This window comes from Neltuma alba, unplaced genomic scaffold (genome assembly GCF_004799145.2).
Source record: "Neltuma alba isolate B1F8T4 unplaced genomic scaffold, ASM479914v2 tig00011507_pilon, whole genome shotgun sequence".
Lineage (NCBI taxonomy): Eukaryota > Viridiplantae > Streptophyta > Magnoliopsida > Fabales > Fabaceae > Neltuma > Neltuma alba.
Genome location: NW_021636175.1, coordinates 1 through 16,616, shown reverse-complemented (window position 1 = coordinate 16,616; position 16,616 = coordinate 1). Strand labels below are relative to the sequence as shown.

The 16,616-nt window shown below is 35.4% G+C and overlaps 1 protein-coding gene and 2 pseudogenes across 1 annotated transcript; all 3 read right to left on the bottom strand.

Moving 5' to 3' along the window:
- Positions 1-1,497: 1,497 nt before the first annotated feature.
- LOC114714470 (citrate-binding protein-like) lies at positions 1,498-2,269 on the bottom strand. The gene is made up of 2 exons (XM_028899212.1): positions 1,997-2,269; positions 1,498-1,890 (listed from the first exon to the last, which is right to left on the bottom strand). Exons 1-2 carry the CDS (start codon positions 2,267-2,269, stop codon positions 1,498-1,500), a joined length of 666 nt encoding a protein of 221 aa, XP_028755045.1.
- Positions 2,270-4,296: 2,027 nt separating this feature from the next.
- LOC114714480 (citrate-binding protein-like) lies at positions 4,297-5,165 on the bottom strand (annotated as a pseudogene).
- A 553-nt stretch (positions 5,166-5,718) lies between these two features.
- On the bottom strand, positions 5,719-7,994 carry LOC114714468 (citrate-binding protein-like; annotated as a pseudogene).
- Positions 7,995-16,616: the final 8,622 nt, after the last annotated feature.

Below are 16,616 nucleotides of genomic sequence, written 5' to 3'. Positions count from 1 at the left end.
AATACATTGAAAAATTCGTAACACGTTAATCTCTGTGCTTAACGTGTTAATGAGTCTCACTGTCAAAGTCCAGTTTTGTGGAAGCATTCCTTAACGTGTTAGTCTCTCTACCCAATTTATCAACTGTGCTTCCAATGTCTCAAGTTCGTCTCTGAAAAATACTTATCATGTTAATAATAATGACCTTCAATGTGCAATCCAGTCTTGGAAAAAAATTCTTCTTAAAGTATTACTCTGACACTTTGTTCCTAGCTTTCGGGAAAAACTTGGTTTACACTTTACATTGGATTTAATGAGTTAATCACTTTATTTAATGTGTGAAGTTCGCCTCCAGTTCTTCTGGGTCAAATTCTGTTGGTAATGATTATTGAAGTTCACCAAAATATTAAAACAAACACCCACAACCCAACAGATACACAGTGATGGCTATATAATAAATAATACTCTTCCGGTCCTAAATATAAGACTCATTTTGTAATGTAAATTATATTACAAAATGGATCTTATATTTAAGACTGGAGTAGTATTATCTTCACAAGCTTTATACACACACCCTCGCTCACACAAAATATCACAAGATACCAAAGGTAAAATAAATATACTATCTCCTGTCCTTAATATAAAAGTTAGTTTGACATTCAATTTGGTTTTAAATATAAGATTCCAATATACTTTTATCTCTTATATTTATTTATTTTTTTAAAGTAGTTATTATAGTAATTGTACATGTTAAATGTTCTATCAAATAACAGTTCTAGCTAATATACATGATTAGCAAGGATATTCTATGAAAGAAAAAACTTATTTATTATAAATAACTAATTCAACAAACCTTCTTAATCTATTTAAATTAGTCAACTAGTTTTTATATTAAATATCAAAAGTAGTATGAGGCTTGACTAATGATTAATAAGAGCTTAACCTAGCACAGCTAACTACCCTGCTTGGCGCTTCTAAGGACTAATTACCCATCAATAAGACATCTTATATAGATAATAAAATTCAAACACAAACTCTTAAAGATTACAAGTCATATACTACCTCCGATCTTTAATATAAGAGCTAATTTAATATTCAATTTGGTTCTGAGTATAAGACCTCAATTTACTTTGTCTCTTATATTTATCCTTTTTTTTTCAAAGTAATTCTTATAATAATTATACATGTTAAATATTTCATTAAAGGGTATTTTAGAGAAAACAATACCTATTTATTATAAATAACTTAATTAACTTTTTTAATCTATACAAATTAGTCAATTAGCTTTTTTATTAAAGATCAGGGGTAGTATTAACCAAATATGGGATCAACTTCGATTCAATCCAAATCCTGAACTCTGATAACAAAATACACATCGAACTAAATCCTAAAGCTCACCTCTCTAATCAATATAATCATTACTTCTCAGAATTTAATATATCTGACGTCTCCTCATGGACGATACAATCATACAAATTAAACAAGCACAAAAATAACCCAGCTACAATGGCTATATCATTAGTAGTGAATTTTATGAAGAACTCTAATTCCCTTCCAACGAGACTCCATGTAGTAAGAAGGATCGTTTTGTGTGTAGACTCCAAATTTGAAGTAATGGGAGTGACCTCCACGCCCAGGAGCTTCATAAACCAGAAGCCTATCTATATAAACCCTCACAATGGAAGCTTCCACATCGTGAATCACATTTAACTGGAACCATCTGTCCCATATATATGGAACCAGAACTGGCCTTCTGTAATACGTAAGCGAATCATTATAAGTCCTAATCATCAAAGTGGTTGCGTGTGGAGAATCTGCACCAAAAAGTTGCATAATGCAAACCCCTGAAGTACCACTAGGTGCGTATCCATGTCCTTCAAACTGCCAAACTCCTGAAGAATAATCATAACCCTAAAAAACAGATAGCATGCAAAACATCACATTTTGGATTCTTCATAATCAGATATAGTCGAAAAGAGAGTGGTGCAAAAGTGATTATATTATATAGTAGGCTTACCTGAATTTTAATTTCTGATCGAGGCTTCGTAGGGCTACTTTTGCTAAGAGGTTTGTCAGTAGAGTATACCCAAAATTTGTGTACTCCGCCATGGAAGCTGTATCTTGAGCTTACGGGTAAGTTATAAGGGTTGTGGTGTTTGAAATTGGAGGCGTTTAGTGGGAGTTCAGTGAAACCTAGGGTTAGGTCCTCATGAAATTGGCTTCTCACACTAAGGAATGAACAAAAACAAACCTGTAAGCTCAACAAAGTAATCTGATGCACAGATCCCATGTTGAAGTAAGGGTCCAGATATGGAGGTAATGAGATGATTAACCCGAATCTGGGTGTATTTACATTTGTTGTCGAGAAGGCTGACAAGCACAATCATAATTGAGAATAATGTACTATTATAGGATGTAGGTGTTTTGAGATCTTGTGTTTTTTTTTTTTTGGCCTTTTGGGCACCAACAAATAATTGAAAATAATAATAAAAATATACGAACTCATGAGGATGTTTAAGGGCCGGTCACCAGAAAGTACGTAGTTGGAGGGTCATTTGAAAATGGAATGCTAATAAGTCAGATGAGACCAACCCATGAGACAATTTTTCTATCGGAGTTATCGTTCAAAAACGGAGAAGGACGCTTTCATAAGGAAATGGTCAAGGGCAGTGCTGGGTCTGCGGCATACAAAATTATTCATTGCCGGTTAATAATGATTGAATAAACATTAAAGATTAAGTTTCATCTACTGTTTTCTCAGCTTCTAGCAACCAGAAGTATTTAATTTGTAGTGTTTATCGAGCACCTTAAAATATTTTTTTCATATACATCCAGTACTTTAAAATATTTTATAATGTATTCAATATTTTTTTAAGTGTATTCAATATCATAAAATAGAAAAAAAAATACTTTAGAGTATTTGATGCACATTCATTTAATAGACTTTTTGAAGGGTTAATGGCAAGGTTAAAATTGCTTCCGAAAGAAAAAGTTAAGGGCAAAATTGCTTGTAGAAAATATTAATGCTTCAAAGGTAAGATTGTATCACAAAATAGTTTGAGGTGCTGAACACACCTAAATGATATGGGATGAATTACAAAATACTTTATAATACCAGACATATTTGGAAAAATACTCCAAAGTACTAGATGTATCTCAACCCAACATTAAAACTTCATGAGAAATAATGTTTTAGAAAAATTACGATGATATAAAATAAATATTATTACTTTCAAAAGTTGTATGCATATTAAGACAAGAAACATCACAAGGTCCCAATTATATATGGTCATAACTAATGAGAGCTTAATCTATATAGCACGGCCTGCGCACTAGCTACTTTTTTAATTGTAAAGGCTAAAGAATTCTTTCTTGTCCGAATTAATTATTTTAAGCGAGGATGTCATATCAGCACTTGAAAAGCCATTTCATAAACAGAATATTGAAACAAATGAAAAATACTTTGATATGCCACATTACACACACTCTCTCTCTCTCTCTCTCTCTCTCGATTTGAGAATGACAATTCGACTAATAAAATTTACAAGGACTACTTTAGTCTTTGGAGTAAGGCATTCATCTTCAATATACACAGAAAACAATAATGTTTCTACCAAAAAAAATGCACATATTATAATCGCAACGAAATGAATAAGAAATAAATAATAAAAATAAAGATGAGGATAATCTTTTGTGTATATATATGTAAAATTATATCACTTTTTTTTCTTAAAAGATGTTGGAATATTTGAATGTAGAAGTTTGATTTGTTGTTTGATTCAACTTGAAAATGATTCATTATCAGCAAAAATCTTATTGTAGGGAGAAGGAATTGAAGAACAAAAGTTTTACCCGTTGGTTTCAACATTCAAACATCGAGACCCTTCAACATTTTATCTTTTCCGTGATTAATCTTTTCTGGAATATTTTTTGGGGTTAAATTTAAATTAATTGAAATACAAAGCCACATCAATATTAGGGCATTTATCAACCCTTATTACTTTGAAAATTGCGGAAATACTTACAAATTTTTCTCGTTGGAATCTTTGCACCCACTATAACAGTTGAACTCACTCGTTTAGGATATGAGGAATTGGATCAATCTTTGTTACTTTGGCTCCTTTTTTTTTTAACTCCAATAAACCTATCTTTTTATATATCCGTTAAATCCAATCATTACTTTCAAAATTAATATATATCCAACGTCGCCGAAGGAACAGAACAGTCATTGCCACAATAAAAATAATATTTTCTCATATTTATTTCACTCATAATTAAAAAAAAGTGACATCCATGGAGCTAAATGTCCCAAAATCATCAATAATTGTGAGGCTTACGGAGGACTCTAATTCCTTTCCAACGAGACTCCATGTAGTAAGAAGAATCATTCTGTTTATAAACTCCAAATTTGAAGTAATGGGAGTGACCTCCATGTCCAGGAGCTTCATAAACTAGAAGCCTATCTATATAAACCCTCACAATGGAAGCTTCCACATCATGGATCACATTTAACTGAAACCATCTTTCCCATACATATGGAACCAGAACTGGCCTCCTGTAATATGTAAGTGAGCCATTGTAAGTCCTAATCATCAAAGTCGTCGCTCGTGGAGGATCCGCTCCGAAAAGTTGCATAATGCACACTCCTGAAGTACCTCTAGGTACGTATCCCTGGCCTTCAAATTGCCACACTCCTGAAGAATAATCATAACCCTAAAAAAATTTCATTAAACACTACATTCGCAAACAAAATGATACTCTTTTCGATTCTTAATACAAGAGTTACATAACTAATTTGTATTATAGACTGATGTTTTATATTTAGCATCAATTCAACCCTTCAACTAACTTCTATATTAAGAACTGGCAGAAGTATATAGAAATGGAATTATATGTATAGGAGGCTTACTTGGATTCGGATTTCAGATCGAGAACCACGGCTTTTCTTGATGAAAGGTTTGTCAGTGGAGTACACCCAAAGCCTGTGCACTCCATCTTGGAAGCTGTACCTTGAGCTAACGGGTAAGTCATAAGGCGTATGAAGTTTGAAATTGGAAGTGTTAAGAAGGGAGTTCAGTGAAACCTAGGGTTAGGTCTAAAAGATGGGAGGTTGTAACACTTACGAATAAATAACAACAAAGAAGCAAAATCAACACAGCACTGCTCTGATAAACAGATCCTCCCATGTTTAAAAAAAGCAGCCAGATATTTACGAAGTGGTGAGAATTATGGGATAGCTAGCCTAAATCTGCTTGTATTTATATAATGTGTTGAAGGCCAGAAGCAGCAGCATAATTGAGAATATTCTAGGCTGAAAGAGCAGAGTAGTTAAAGTGACGTTAAGAATTGAGACAAGCTAACTACCTTCGGAAATTATATTATTATGAGAAAAATATGTTTATGTTATGGTTTGTGTCTTGTAATGGGTGTCATCTTCGTTTTGAGGATAATGTAAGATCAAATTCTAATGGATATACTTCGATAAAGAGAAGTTCATCGGCTCATCGCCGGTAAATAATTAATGATATATTATATAAAACTTCACCGAAATATTAAATTATAACAACGATATATAAATATACATTACTTTCACACAAGCTGTTATAAAAATTACGACAAGAAAGATCACCACAAGATCCCAAAAATTATAGTTAAGGTCATAACTAATAATGAGAGCTTATGAATCTAGTAAGGCCTGTCTCAGATAGCTTGCCGTGGGTGGCATTAGACAAAAGAGAACTACTTTCTGAAAAGTTTGATATCCTTCCAACGAGATTCCATGCAATGGGAAGGATTATTCTGTGTATAAATTCCAAACTTGAAGTAATGAGAGGCGTGTGGCCGACCAGATCCTTCGAACTTGAGAACTCCGTCGATGTAAACCTTAACAATGGAGGCGTCGGCGTCATGAATGACGTTGAGTCAGAACCATCTGTTGTTGTGAAGGAGGACAGAGGATCTGTAATATGTGAGAGAAGAATCATAAACCCTAAGCTGAAGGGTTGAGGCAGAAGGAGGCCTTGCTCCAAACACTTGCATTATGGATACCCCACTTGTTCCACTTGGCACGTATCCATACCCTTCAAATTGCCACACCCCAGATGTGTAATCATGTCCCTTCAAATTTCAAAACAAATTAAATATTCATTTGTGAGTTACTACTTTGTGATATAATGAGATTTTGCTAATACAGTTTGCAATTGATTGTGCTTTTGAGTTATTTTCCCCTTTTAAATAGTTGGAAAGATATATTTTGATACTTAATATTCACAACAAATATATAACACCACATTATCAGTATGCTTCTCTGTCTTCTATCTAATTATTTATGGGATACTTTCAACTGTTGAACAGGAAAATTAAGAAAAGTACTAAACATCATTAACTTTATTTGTTTCAAACTTTAATAATTTTTTAACTTTACCCCTATTTAATATATTCTATTCCTCTTGTCTTTTTAGAAGATATTCAAGGGTTAAGGGGTATTCAATACTCCAAAGTATTTTCTTTAGTGCCTCCAGTATCTTGAAGTATTTTCTGGTGCATCTAGTATTTCAAAATATTTTTTAGGTGCATCTATCATCTCAAAGTTTTTTTTTTTTTGCCTTGGTGTTGGGTGCACCAAAAAATATTTTTGAGTGTCGGATGTATTTAAAAAAATACTTCAATGTGCTAGATGCACCAAAAAAAATACTTTAGATGCAAAATGCATTTAAAAAAATATTTCAGGATACTGAATGCATCATAAAATACTTAAGGATGCTAGATGTACATGAGAAAATATTTCACTGTGCTAGATGCATCTTAACCTGATATTTTTTTTATCCTTTTTATAAGGCATCTGATAGTTTTAAGGAGTGTTCTATATTTTTTCTATCTATGCTCATATTTATTTAATAAGGTAATAAGAGAGAGTAGAAATTGATACTATGATGTTGAAGTTTAGAGTAGTTGATAAGGGTAATTTTGAAAATCACTTTAAATTTAATGAATTAACTATCATTTTCTTGGTTCATGTGAATTAGTTAGAAGTGATTTATAATAGGAATTATAAGAAGTATGCTTTAATGGCCTGTTTCCATGAATAATAAATGAATGATATGATTCCACATTCCGGTGAAAAAAATTAATAATATGAATTATAAAAAGAATTTTTGTTTTTCCAGAGAATTATGGACAGAAGAGAAAACACTCTTTGTACCTTATAAATAGTAGAACAAAAGAAGTATATATAACAAAGTGCATCAACGTGTCACTGTTGAATATTATCAACCAGCTGTCTTTTAGTAGTCAATGGTTTTGTACCACAAAAGTCTAACCATATGAGAAAAAAAGAGAGTATTTTATAATATTAATTGATTGTATTGAATTAATTAATTTTATAGAGAAAGGATTATAATAGTTTTTTAACCACAATCCAAATTTTTTTCCTGATCACATCTTGTTTTATAGATCTTTGAGTGAAAATCAAATTATAATTTAAAAAGTAATTACCGTAGAAAATCTCAATTTATATAAAAGTATTTTTTAAAATTGTTTTTTGTTTTATTCAAACACTCCCACTGTAATTAACTAAGGTGGGGATCAACTGGGTTGTCTCATACTCTGCTGATCAATCATGGGGTCCATCATCAGGTACGCATATTCTTTTCATAATTGACTTTAATTAATCATTAACAAAAGAAATTATAAAACACAGAAAAAGAAATGGAAACTAAAAAAAAAAATTGTGATGATGGAGAGCTCACTGTTACTCGGATCTCAGTACGAGGTAAGGTGTGGCTGTCAGGGCTGAGAGGCTTGTCTGTAGAGTACACCCATAATCTGTGAACTCCATTCACAAAGCTGTAACGCTTGTTCACTGCCACATCATAGGGCTTCTGTACCTTAAAATTTGAGTTGTGCAAAGGAACAGGGGGGAATCCTTGGGTTGGATCCCGTGCTTCGGACCTCACAGAAACTAGAAGGATTATCAGTTTCAGACCAATCAGATGAAAAATCCATATTTGCCCCATGGCTCCAGCTTGCAGATGTATTATATCGCTAAGTTCTTCAATATATCATATGTCTACGTACGTGAATGAGAAAATATAGGATATAAGAAAAGAGTCGATTTTTTTTTTTTGGAAATATTGCCGGATGATAAAACATATTATGACAAAAGAACGATCATAAGTTTCCAAATTTAAGATGACAACCAGTGAATGAAAGCTTAGTTAATCTAGTAGAGACTACTAGGTATACTTTGTTATTCTTTTTCAATGATAAATAGTTCTTTTTTGTATGTATTATTTGGAGAGGGGGTATCGATCGTATCAGCACCTGAAAACAGTACCCCAAAAAACAAAAATCATTAATTTCAGTGACCGTGCTTTCTTTAAGATGCCATTTAATAATCACTATAAAGAAACAAATGAAAAACTAGGTTTTGGAAACCTTGGCGTGTGTATGTGAGTCTATATACTTCCAAGAGTTCCCAAAATTTAACGTCTCTCTGTAAGCATCTATGTATTGCACACATTTATATGTCCCAAAAGCTTTCACTACAAAAAAATATGTTAATTCTAGCGGTTATGGTGTTACATTTCTAGCGGTTTTAACCGCTACAAATAACATTTGTAGCGGTTAACGAAACCGCTAGAAAAACAGGTGTTAGAAAAAATTTCTAGCGGTTATCTCAACCGCTACACATCATGGTCAAAACGATAGAACATTTCTAGCGGTTACGAACCGCTAGAAATTATCTGAAGGAGACACATTACTAGCGGTTACAAAACCGCTAGAAATTTTTTCCGGGGAAACGTTTCTAGCGGTTTTATAACCGCTAGAAAAGTTTCCCCGGAAAAAATTTCTAGCGGTTTTGTAACCGCTAGAAACCTGCTAAACGGGAATTAAATAATTTCAGTAGCGCGCGAAAATTACTAGCGGTTATAGAACCGCTAGAAATCTTTGGGAAATTAAATTTTCACACCAATTGAATTTTTAGAATGGCGGGAAAATTTTCTAGCGGTTCTTAACCGCTAGAAAGTTTGGCGCGAAATTTAAATTTGACGAAATATTTCTAGCGGTTCTGAACCGCTAGAAATGTTTACCGTGCCAGAAAAAAAAATTTATGGTTTTTCATATTATAATTTTAAAAACCATTAAATAAATTATTTTGAAGAATTTTTGTTAATTTGTATAATTAGTTATATGTTACATTTTATATATTCAAATTTTGTAATAAAAAATATGTAATTAAATTATGAATGTGTTAAAAGAAGTGAATTTAATCTAACAAGATAATTTAATTGAATATTTAATAAGATAGTTGAATTGAAGATGATATATTTTGGAATATTGAACCTATAGTATTAAGTTGATGAGTATTTGAATCAGTTGAGGAGGGCATGACAAATGTGGAGAAGAAAAATCTGAAAGGAAAGGAGAAATAAATATGTTAGTAAATTTTAAATAAAAACAAATAAAAGATACAATGAATTATAAAATAAAATTCACTTACCATAGAGTAAAGAGAAAAAAATCACAATATGAGATAGTAAGAAAAAAGAGAGAATTATGAAGAAGAATAGGAGAGGAAGGAAAAGAGATGGAGTAAATGAATGTAGAGAAGATATGGTATTTATAGAGATCAGCGACACATTTGTAGCGGTGTTTTTGTAGCGTTTTATAACATTTTGTAGCTGTTATTCATTTTCTAGCGTATATAAAAGCGCTAGTAATTAGTAGCGGTTACATATGTAGCGGTTATTAACCGCTAGAAAGTTAGTATTTTTTATTTTTAAAATCTGAACGAATTTTAATTTACAGGTATGTATTTTGTAGCGGTTCATAACCGCTACAAATTTTTTCACGATATTGTAATTTGTAGCGGTTATTAACCGCTACAAATTACAATTTTCACGAAATTGTAATTTGTAGCGGTTAATAACCGCTACAAAGTACAATTTCGTGGAAAAATTTGTAGCGGTTAATAACCGCTACAAATGAAAATTTTTTTATTTTTAAAAAAATTTTACGAATTTTAATTTATACATATGTATTTATGGACGAAAAATTTGTTAAATAATTTATTTTGGATGCTGCTACTCTCCATCATCATCCGGCCTGAAAGGACATATTTTAAAAAAATTTGTTAAATTTATGTTGTATTTGGAAAAAATTAGTAATTAGTAGTTAATTATTTAAATAATTTAAGAAAAGACGTGTACCTGATAAGTGGCAAATTATCATCTCCTTGAGGAAAGAAGTCTTCAAAATTCGAGGGTTGGAAGGGTTCACTGTCGTAAATAATGTCACCATCACCCATATCGTAAAGATCCCGTGGCTTGAGGTGAACGACCATATTCCAGTCTTTATGTTTCTCGTCCTCGACATAGTAAATTTGGTGTGCCTCAGAAGCAAGGATATATGGCTCATCATCTTCAGATGCCCCCGTATGAATAAGTCTTGAGAAATTGACTGAGGTGATGCCCAAATGGTCAGTAGCGAGTCCCCGTGAAGTTGTCGTATTTGCCCAGGAGCATTTGAACAGTGTCACGGTGAAAAGCTGGTAAGTCAACTCAATAATGTCAATTAGCTTTCCATAGTAAGTGACGCCTCCAAAGCGCATATCGCCATCACTACTGCTAGCATAACATCTCGTTCCGAATGTCCCGCAAACTCCAGAGTTTTGTGTGAGCAATCCCTGATCACGTGCAACCGTACAGAACTTGAAGCCGTTGACATTGTACGCGGTAAACCTCCGTGCATGGTCTAACGGACCGAGAGAAAGAGCTCTGAATTCATCTGTGTATGGGCTGTTGTCATTACGTATTCGACGTGTAAACCAACTGGGAAACTCTTTGTGGACTCTTTTATCAATGTCAGCAGAACGCGCACGGCCCCGTAGCTGACGCCTGAGATAACTCCTAAACTCACTATAGTAAAGTGTAATTTGTTAGAAGAGTCAATAAGAAACAAATATAAAGTGTAAAAGCTAGTGAGCTTATATGATATATATACTTACTGCATGAAGGGTTCAACTTGGCTGCAATTTATCAAAACGTGTCTGTGTGCCTGGAGTTTCTCTGTAGGAGTGAGTCTGAAGAATTCATATCCTCCAACTGGTTTCCCAACAGGAGGAAATAAAGTTGACGTGGAAGGACCGGGAGGAGAATCATCTACGCGACGCGGGCGGTTAAAAGATGTCTCCATGTCATCAAAGTACCTCGAACAGAAAGTTAGGACCTCATCTCCGGAATAACCTTCTGCTATTGACCCCTCAGGCCATGCCTTATTCCTAACATATGATTTTAATTTTCCCAAGTACCTGTAAGTTAAAATTGCATTAATAATTACGAGTAAATGAAAGAACAATGTGAAATTTAAAGAGGCGGGAATAAAAGATAATCTAGTACCTCTCTATAGGGTACATCCATCGATAGTGAACTGGGCCAGCAACCTTTGCTTCTCGAACAAGGTGGACAGTCAAGTGAACCATAACAGTAAAGAATGATGGAGGAAATATCATCTCCAAGTGACAAAGTGTAAGAATAATTTTATTTTGCAGCTGATCAAGCTCTTCCGCTACCAAGACCTTCGCACACAACTTCTTGAAAAATGAACATAATTCTACCAAAACCACCGATACATCAGAAGGAAGTGTGTTTTTCAAGGCCAATGGAAGTAACTGTTGCATAAGAACATGAGAGTCATGACTTTTCAACCCAGTAACCTTTCGAGCCTGCAGATCGATACACCTTGAGATGTTGCTAGAATATCCATCTGGTACTTTTATGTTCTTCAACGTCGAGAGGAAGATATCCTTGTTCTGCTTTGTCAAGGTGAATTTAGCTGGCTGAAACTTGTCGTTTTCATCAGGCCAAGCCTCTTCACGAATTCCCCAGGCCCGTAAATCTTTTCTAGCTGCGAGATGGTCTTTGGACTTTCCAGCTTCATTGAGCAACGTATATAGCACATTATCGCACACATTTTTTTCAATGTGCATAACATCCAAACTGTGTCGTAGCAAATTAGATTCCCAATAAGGAAGAGTGAAAAATATGCTTCTCTTCCGCCATTGCATAGGTTGCGTATCAGATGTCCCACGAGATCGTCGTCCCAATCGTTCGGGATCCACACTCTTACCAAACTCGATATGAACATCTTCTAACTGCCGCAAAATATCCATACCAGACAAAGTAACAGGAGGATCTCTCTTCTCCTGTTTCCCATCGAAGCGAATCCGTTGCAATCTAAGTCTGTGCTTGGAATCAAGGAACCGTCGATGTCCTATGAAGCACCACTTGCGACTGTGTGGAAGGCGACATGGCACAGAATCAAAATTGCACTCAGGACAGGCCAACCCAGTATGCACATTCCAGCCAGACAAAGTTCCCAAACCGGGAAAATCACTTATTGTCCACATCAAGGCTGCACGGAGATTGAATAGTTGCTTGTCATGTGAGTCATATGCCTCAACACCATTCGTCCATAGGTCGAGCAATTCGTGTATCAACGGTTGCAGGTATACGTCAATATCATTTCCTGGTGCTTTCTTGCCAGGAATGATCATGGAAAGCAAAAAGGAGCTCTGCTTCATGCACATCCAAGGTGGTAGATTGTATGGAATTAACACCACCGGCCAGATACTGTAACTTGTGCTCATGTTTCCGAAGGGATTAAAACCATCGGTTGCCAATGCAAGACGTACATTTCTAGGATCATTGGCAAAGTCTGGAAATTTCGCATCAAACGCTTTCCACGCCTCCGAGTCTCGTGGGTGCCTTAACCTACCATCTAGGTTTTCCTCAGTCGCGTGCCACCTCATGTGCTGAGCCATTTTTGATGACATATACATTCTTTGCAACCGTGGTTTCAAAGGAAAGTATCTAAGAAAATAATATATTAAAAATTTAAAATACCGAATATTTTTAGAGACGGAACAAGTAACACGCTGTAATAATTTGTACCTGAGAATTTTGGCCGGTTTCTTCTTTTGCTTCTTGCCCTTTCGTACCGACTTATAGCGTGACGTCTTGCATCTCGTACAAATCTCTTTGTTGGCATCATCTCCCCAGTATAGCATACAGTCGTTTGGGCATGCATCTATCTTCTTATAGTTCAAGCCAAGCTTGTTAATAATCTTTTTTGCTTCGTAAAAAGACGGAGGGAAGTCAGCTTGGGGGAAAGCATCTCCCAGTAATTCCAGCAACATAGACATCGCCTTGTCAGTCATACCGCACAAGCATTTGATGTGATACAGCCTCACCAAGAATGACAACTTCGAATACTTTGTACACCCAGAATAAAGAGGCTTGTCAGCTTCGGTCATGAGGTCAAAAAATTCCCGAGCAGTTTCGTTTCTTAGAAACTCCGGTTGAGGTCCCTCTACTTCATCTTCGTTGGGATTCGAGCTTTCGTGAACACCAAAAGCATCACGCACAGCATCATTCACGGCATCGGCCTCATCCACTCGAACTCCCATCCGTGAAACTACTGGCACTGACTCAGCACCCATATCTAGCCGTTCCCCATGTAGTTGCCAAAATACGTACTCTCGCGGAAAAGGCTTAAAGATTAAATGTTCCCTAACAATATCTTTGGGATGCCACTTTTTGAAATTACATTTAGGACAGGGACACTGAATCTTACCATTTACGGCAGCATTGGCGAAAGCAAAATCCAAGAAATAGTTTAGACCAGCCAAGTATTGCGGAGTCGACCGGTGCAAGTTGATCCACGACCTATCCATGACTAATAATGCTCAAATTTCGTGAAAATATGCCACAGAGCTCAAAGAGAAGTGAAAATGAAATTCAGTTGAAGTGCTTCAGCTTATAAAGGAGGGTGGAGGAACGGTCATTTTTTTGTAGCGGTTACAAAACCGCTACAAATTTGTAGCGGTTTTAACGGAAAATTTCAATTTCCAGCGGTTATTAACCGCTAGAAATTCTAAATATCGGTTACAAACCGATAGAAATTTCTAGCGGTTTAACGGGAATTTTCTCTCCATCTGTTTTGAATTTTCTAGCGGTTTTATAACCGCTAGAAAATTCGGTCAAATTCTCATTTTCTAGCGGTTCTGGTGAACCGCTAGAAAATTGAGAATTTTCTAGCGGTTCCCAGAACCGCTAGAAAATTCTACAGTTTTAAAAATATTTATTAAATTAATAAATGATTATAGAATTATTTCGAGTAATTAATATGTTTAACGTGTTTAATAAATTGTAATGTTGATGTTGTAATAAATAAATAAATATTTCAATATTAATTAGTACTTGACATAAATAAAATTATAGAAATAAATCAATAAAGGAAACAAATAAATATAAAATTTAGATAAATATCTAAATAATATATAAAACCGTAAAATTAAGATTCTAATAAAATCCGATACAATGAAAGCAAATCATGGGTGGGGGGCAGAAGCAGCATCATCGGGATCATCCTCTGCTGAATCCTCCGGCTGACGGTGGGCAGGCCGCTCAACCTGCTGGGACTGGACTGGCGGATGGCGGGGTAGGGGCGGGACTGGTGGCATGTGTAGGTCGGGGATGTCAGGAACCGAGATGTTTGGAGCTATACTGACCACCACATGACGCAGAGCCGTAGCAGCTGCCAAGAGCTGGTCAAGCTGCGTCTGGAGCTGACGATCACGCTCCTGGAACTGACGATCACGCTCCACGATCCTGGCCTCGAACTCTTGTCTGAGCTCCTCTCGCAATTCCTCTGAAGATGAGGAACCCGGCCGCTTCGCACTCGCATGAGAGCTCCCAGCAGTATATGAAGGGCCAGCGCCACTTGAGCGGGGCAGCCTAGTCGGTGTAGGTCCAAGTCCAAGCCCGCTAACTCGACCAGGGTGCTGCGGCCGGCCAAGACCCGCTAAAAGTGAGGCGGTGGGATCCAAGGCAGACCCCTGAGACTCACGCAACTCGGAATCGACCTGAGTCATCCGTGCCTACCAAAATTAATATAAAGAAGTTAATTATAATATAATGATATCTACACTGTGATATTATATTAATATTTAATTTATTACTTACCGCTATCTCCTCAACCTCATCCGACGCACGCCCGTCTCGGGGTCTATACACCATCGGCCACATCTCGCCATAAGTGGGCGTGTATCCCCGCTCCTGCTGCGTCTTTTCTATCTGTAAATGAAATCAAAGAAATAATTAGTTACAAATTAAATACATCTACATATTTAATAAATTTATTTCAAGTACTCACAATCTCGTCATAAGTGATCGCAAAGCTCCTGGATCCAGCCCTATGACGTATCGTCTGATGCCTGACGCTCCTAGCATTTCTCCTAGAAAGAGCCTGAAGCAAAATGTAAAAAAATTAAATTAAATGAGTCAAGTCGGATAAAAAATAAAGAAATTATAATTAATACAATATTATCATACCATCTGGTCAGCCGTCATCCTAAAATAGACGTAAGTAGACCAGTCTTGGTCCGGGACTCCACCAGGTACATCTGCCAGTATCTCCTGGAGGGGCCTCGTCCCGTCACCTTTCTTCTCCCTCCACAGGTCGGCCCTCCTGTTCTTCCATGCCATCCCCAGCCTCTTGATCGTGTCAGCCCTCAACTCCTCCCCCAGAATAAATTTACTCTATGATTAAAATAATAAATTAACTAAATAACAAATTATAAACAAATAATTAAGCAATTTCAATAATTAAAAACAAATAATTAGTTTTTAACTAATTTAACAATATTATAAATAAAATATAAATTAATCAAAGTTTAATAATTAAAACAATTAAGTAATTTAAATAAAAAAATATTTTTACTCAACTAAATTTAAAATTATTATAAGTAATAAATTAATGAAATCAATAACAAATTATTTTCATTTAACTACTTTTAAATAATTTAAATTAAAAATATATATTCATTTAACTACTTTTAAAAATATTATAAATAACAAACAAATTAAATAAATAAAAAATTATAATCAAACAATTAAATTATTTGAAAACAAAATATATAATCATTTATTTAAATTAAAAAAATTATAAATAACAATTTTATATTACCTTCATTATTTCCCAGCCTTGCTGCTTCTTGTCTGAGGTGATCTTCTTCCAGTCCTGCACGTAGATGGGGAACAGCGTCCACTGCTGACCAAGGAGGCGCACGTACTTGTTGTACAACTGGCCACCTTTCTTCGTCGGTTGGCCCAACTCATTGAGCGGCACAACCACTCGTCCGCCCGTCATCATAGACAGCTCTCTGGCTGTCAGCCTCCGATAGGACCTGTTCCCCTCAGTGTCTACAAAATTTAATTAAGAAATAAATTATATATCAATAAATTAATATAATTTCTATATAAATTAAATACTGATCAAAACTTTAAAAAGTTAAAATAAATACTTACCGACAAATTCCACCTCATAACCAGCCTGACGTCTCGGAGCAGGACGCTGTGCAGCCTGGGGATACTCATTCCCCTGATCCTGCTCCTCCTCCTCCTCCTCCTCCTCGTCAGCAGCATCAGCATGGGGTTGCTCATCCCCAGTAAAATGAGCCTCCTCAGTCCGCTCAATACCATCCTGCTCCATAAAACTGAGGATATCCTCCTCGCTCAAATCGTAGTCATGAATGCTGGGAATGGCTCATCAGCATCATGATGAACCTCACTGGG

Coding starts and splice junctions, on each gene's coding strand:
- LOC114714470 (XM_028899212.1), bottom strand. CDS start 2,269: ATGGGATCTGTGCATCAGATTACTTTGTTGAGCTTACAGGTTTGTTTT. Junction 1,891..1,996: donor GATCAGAAATTAAAATTCAG/GTAAGCCTACTA, acceptor TCTGTTTTTTAG/GGTTATGATTATTCTTCAGG.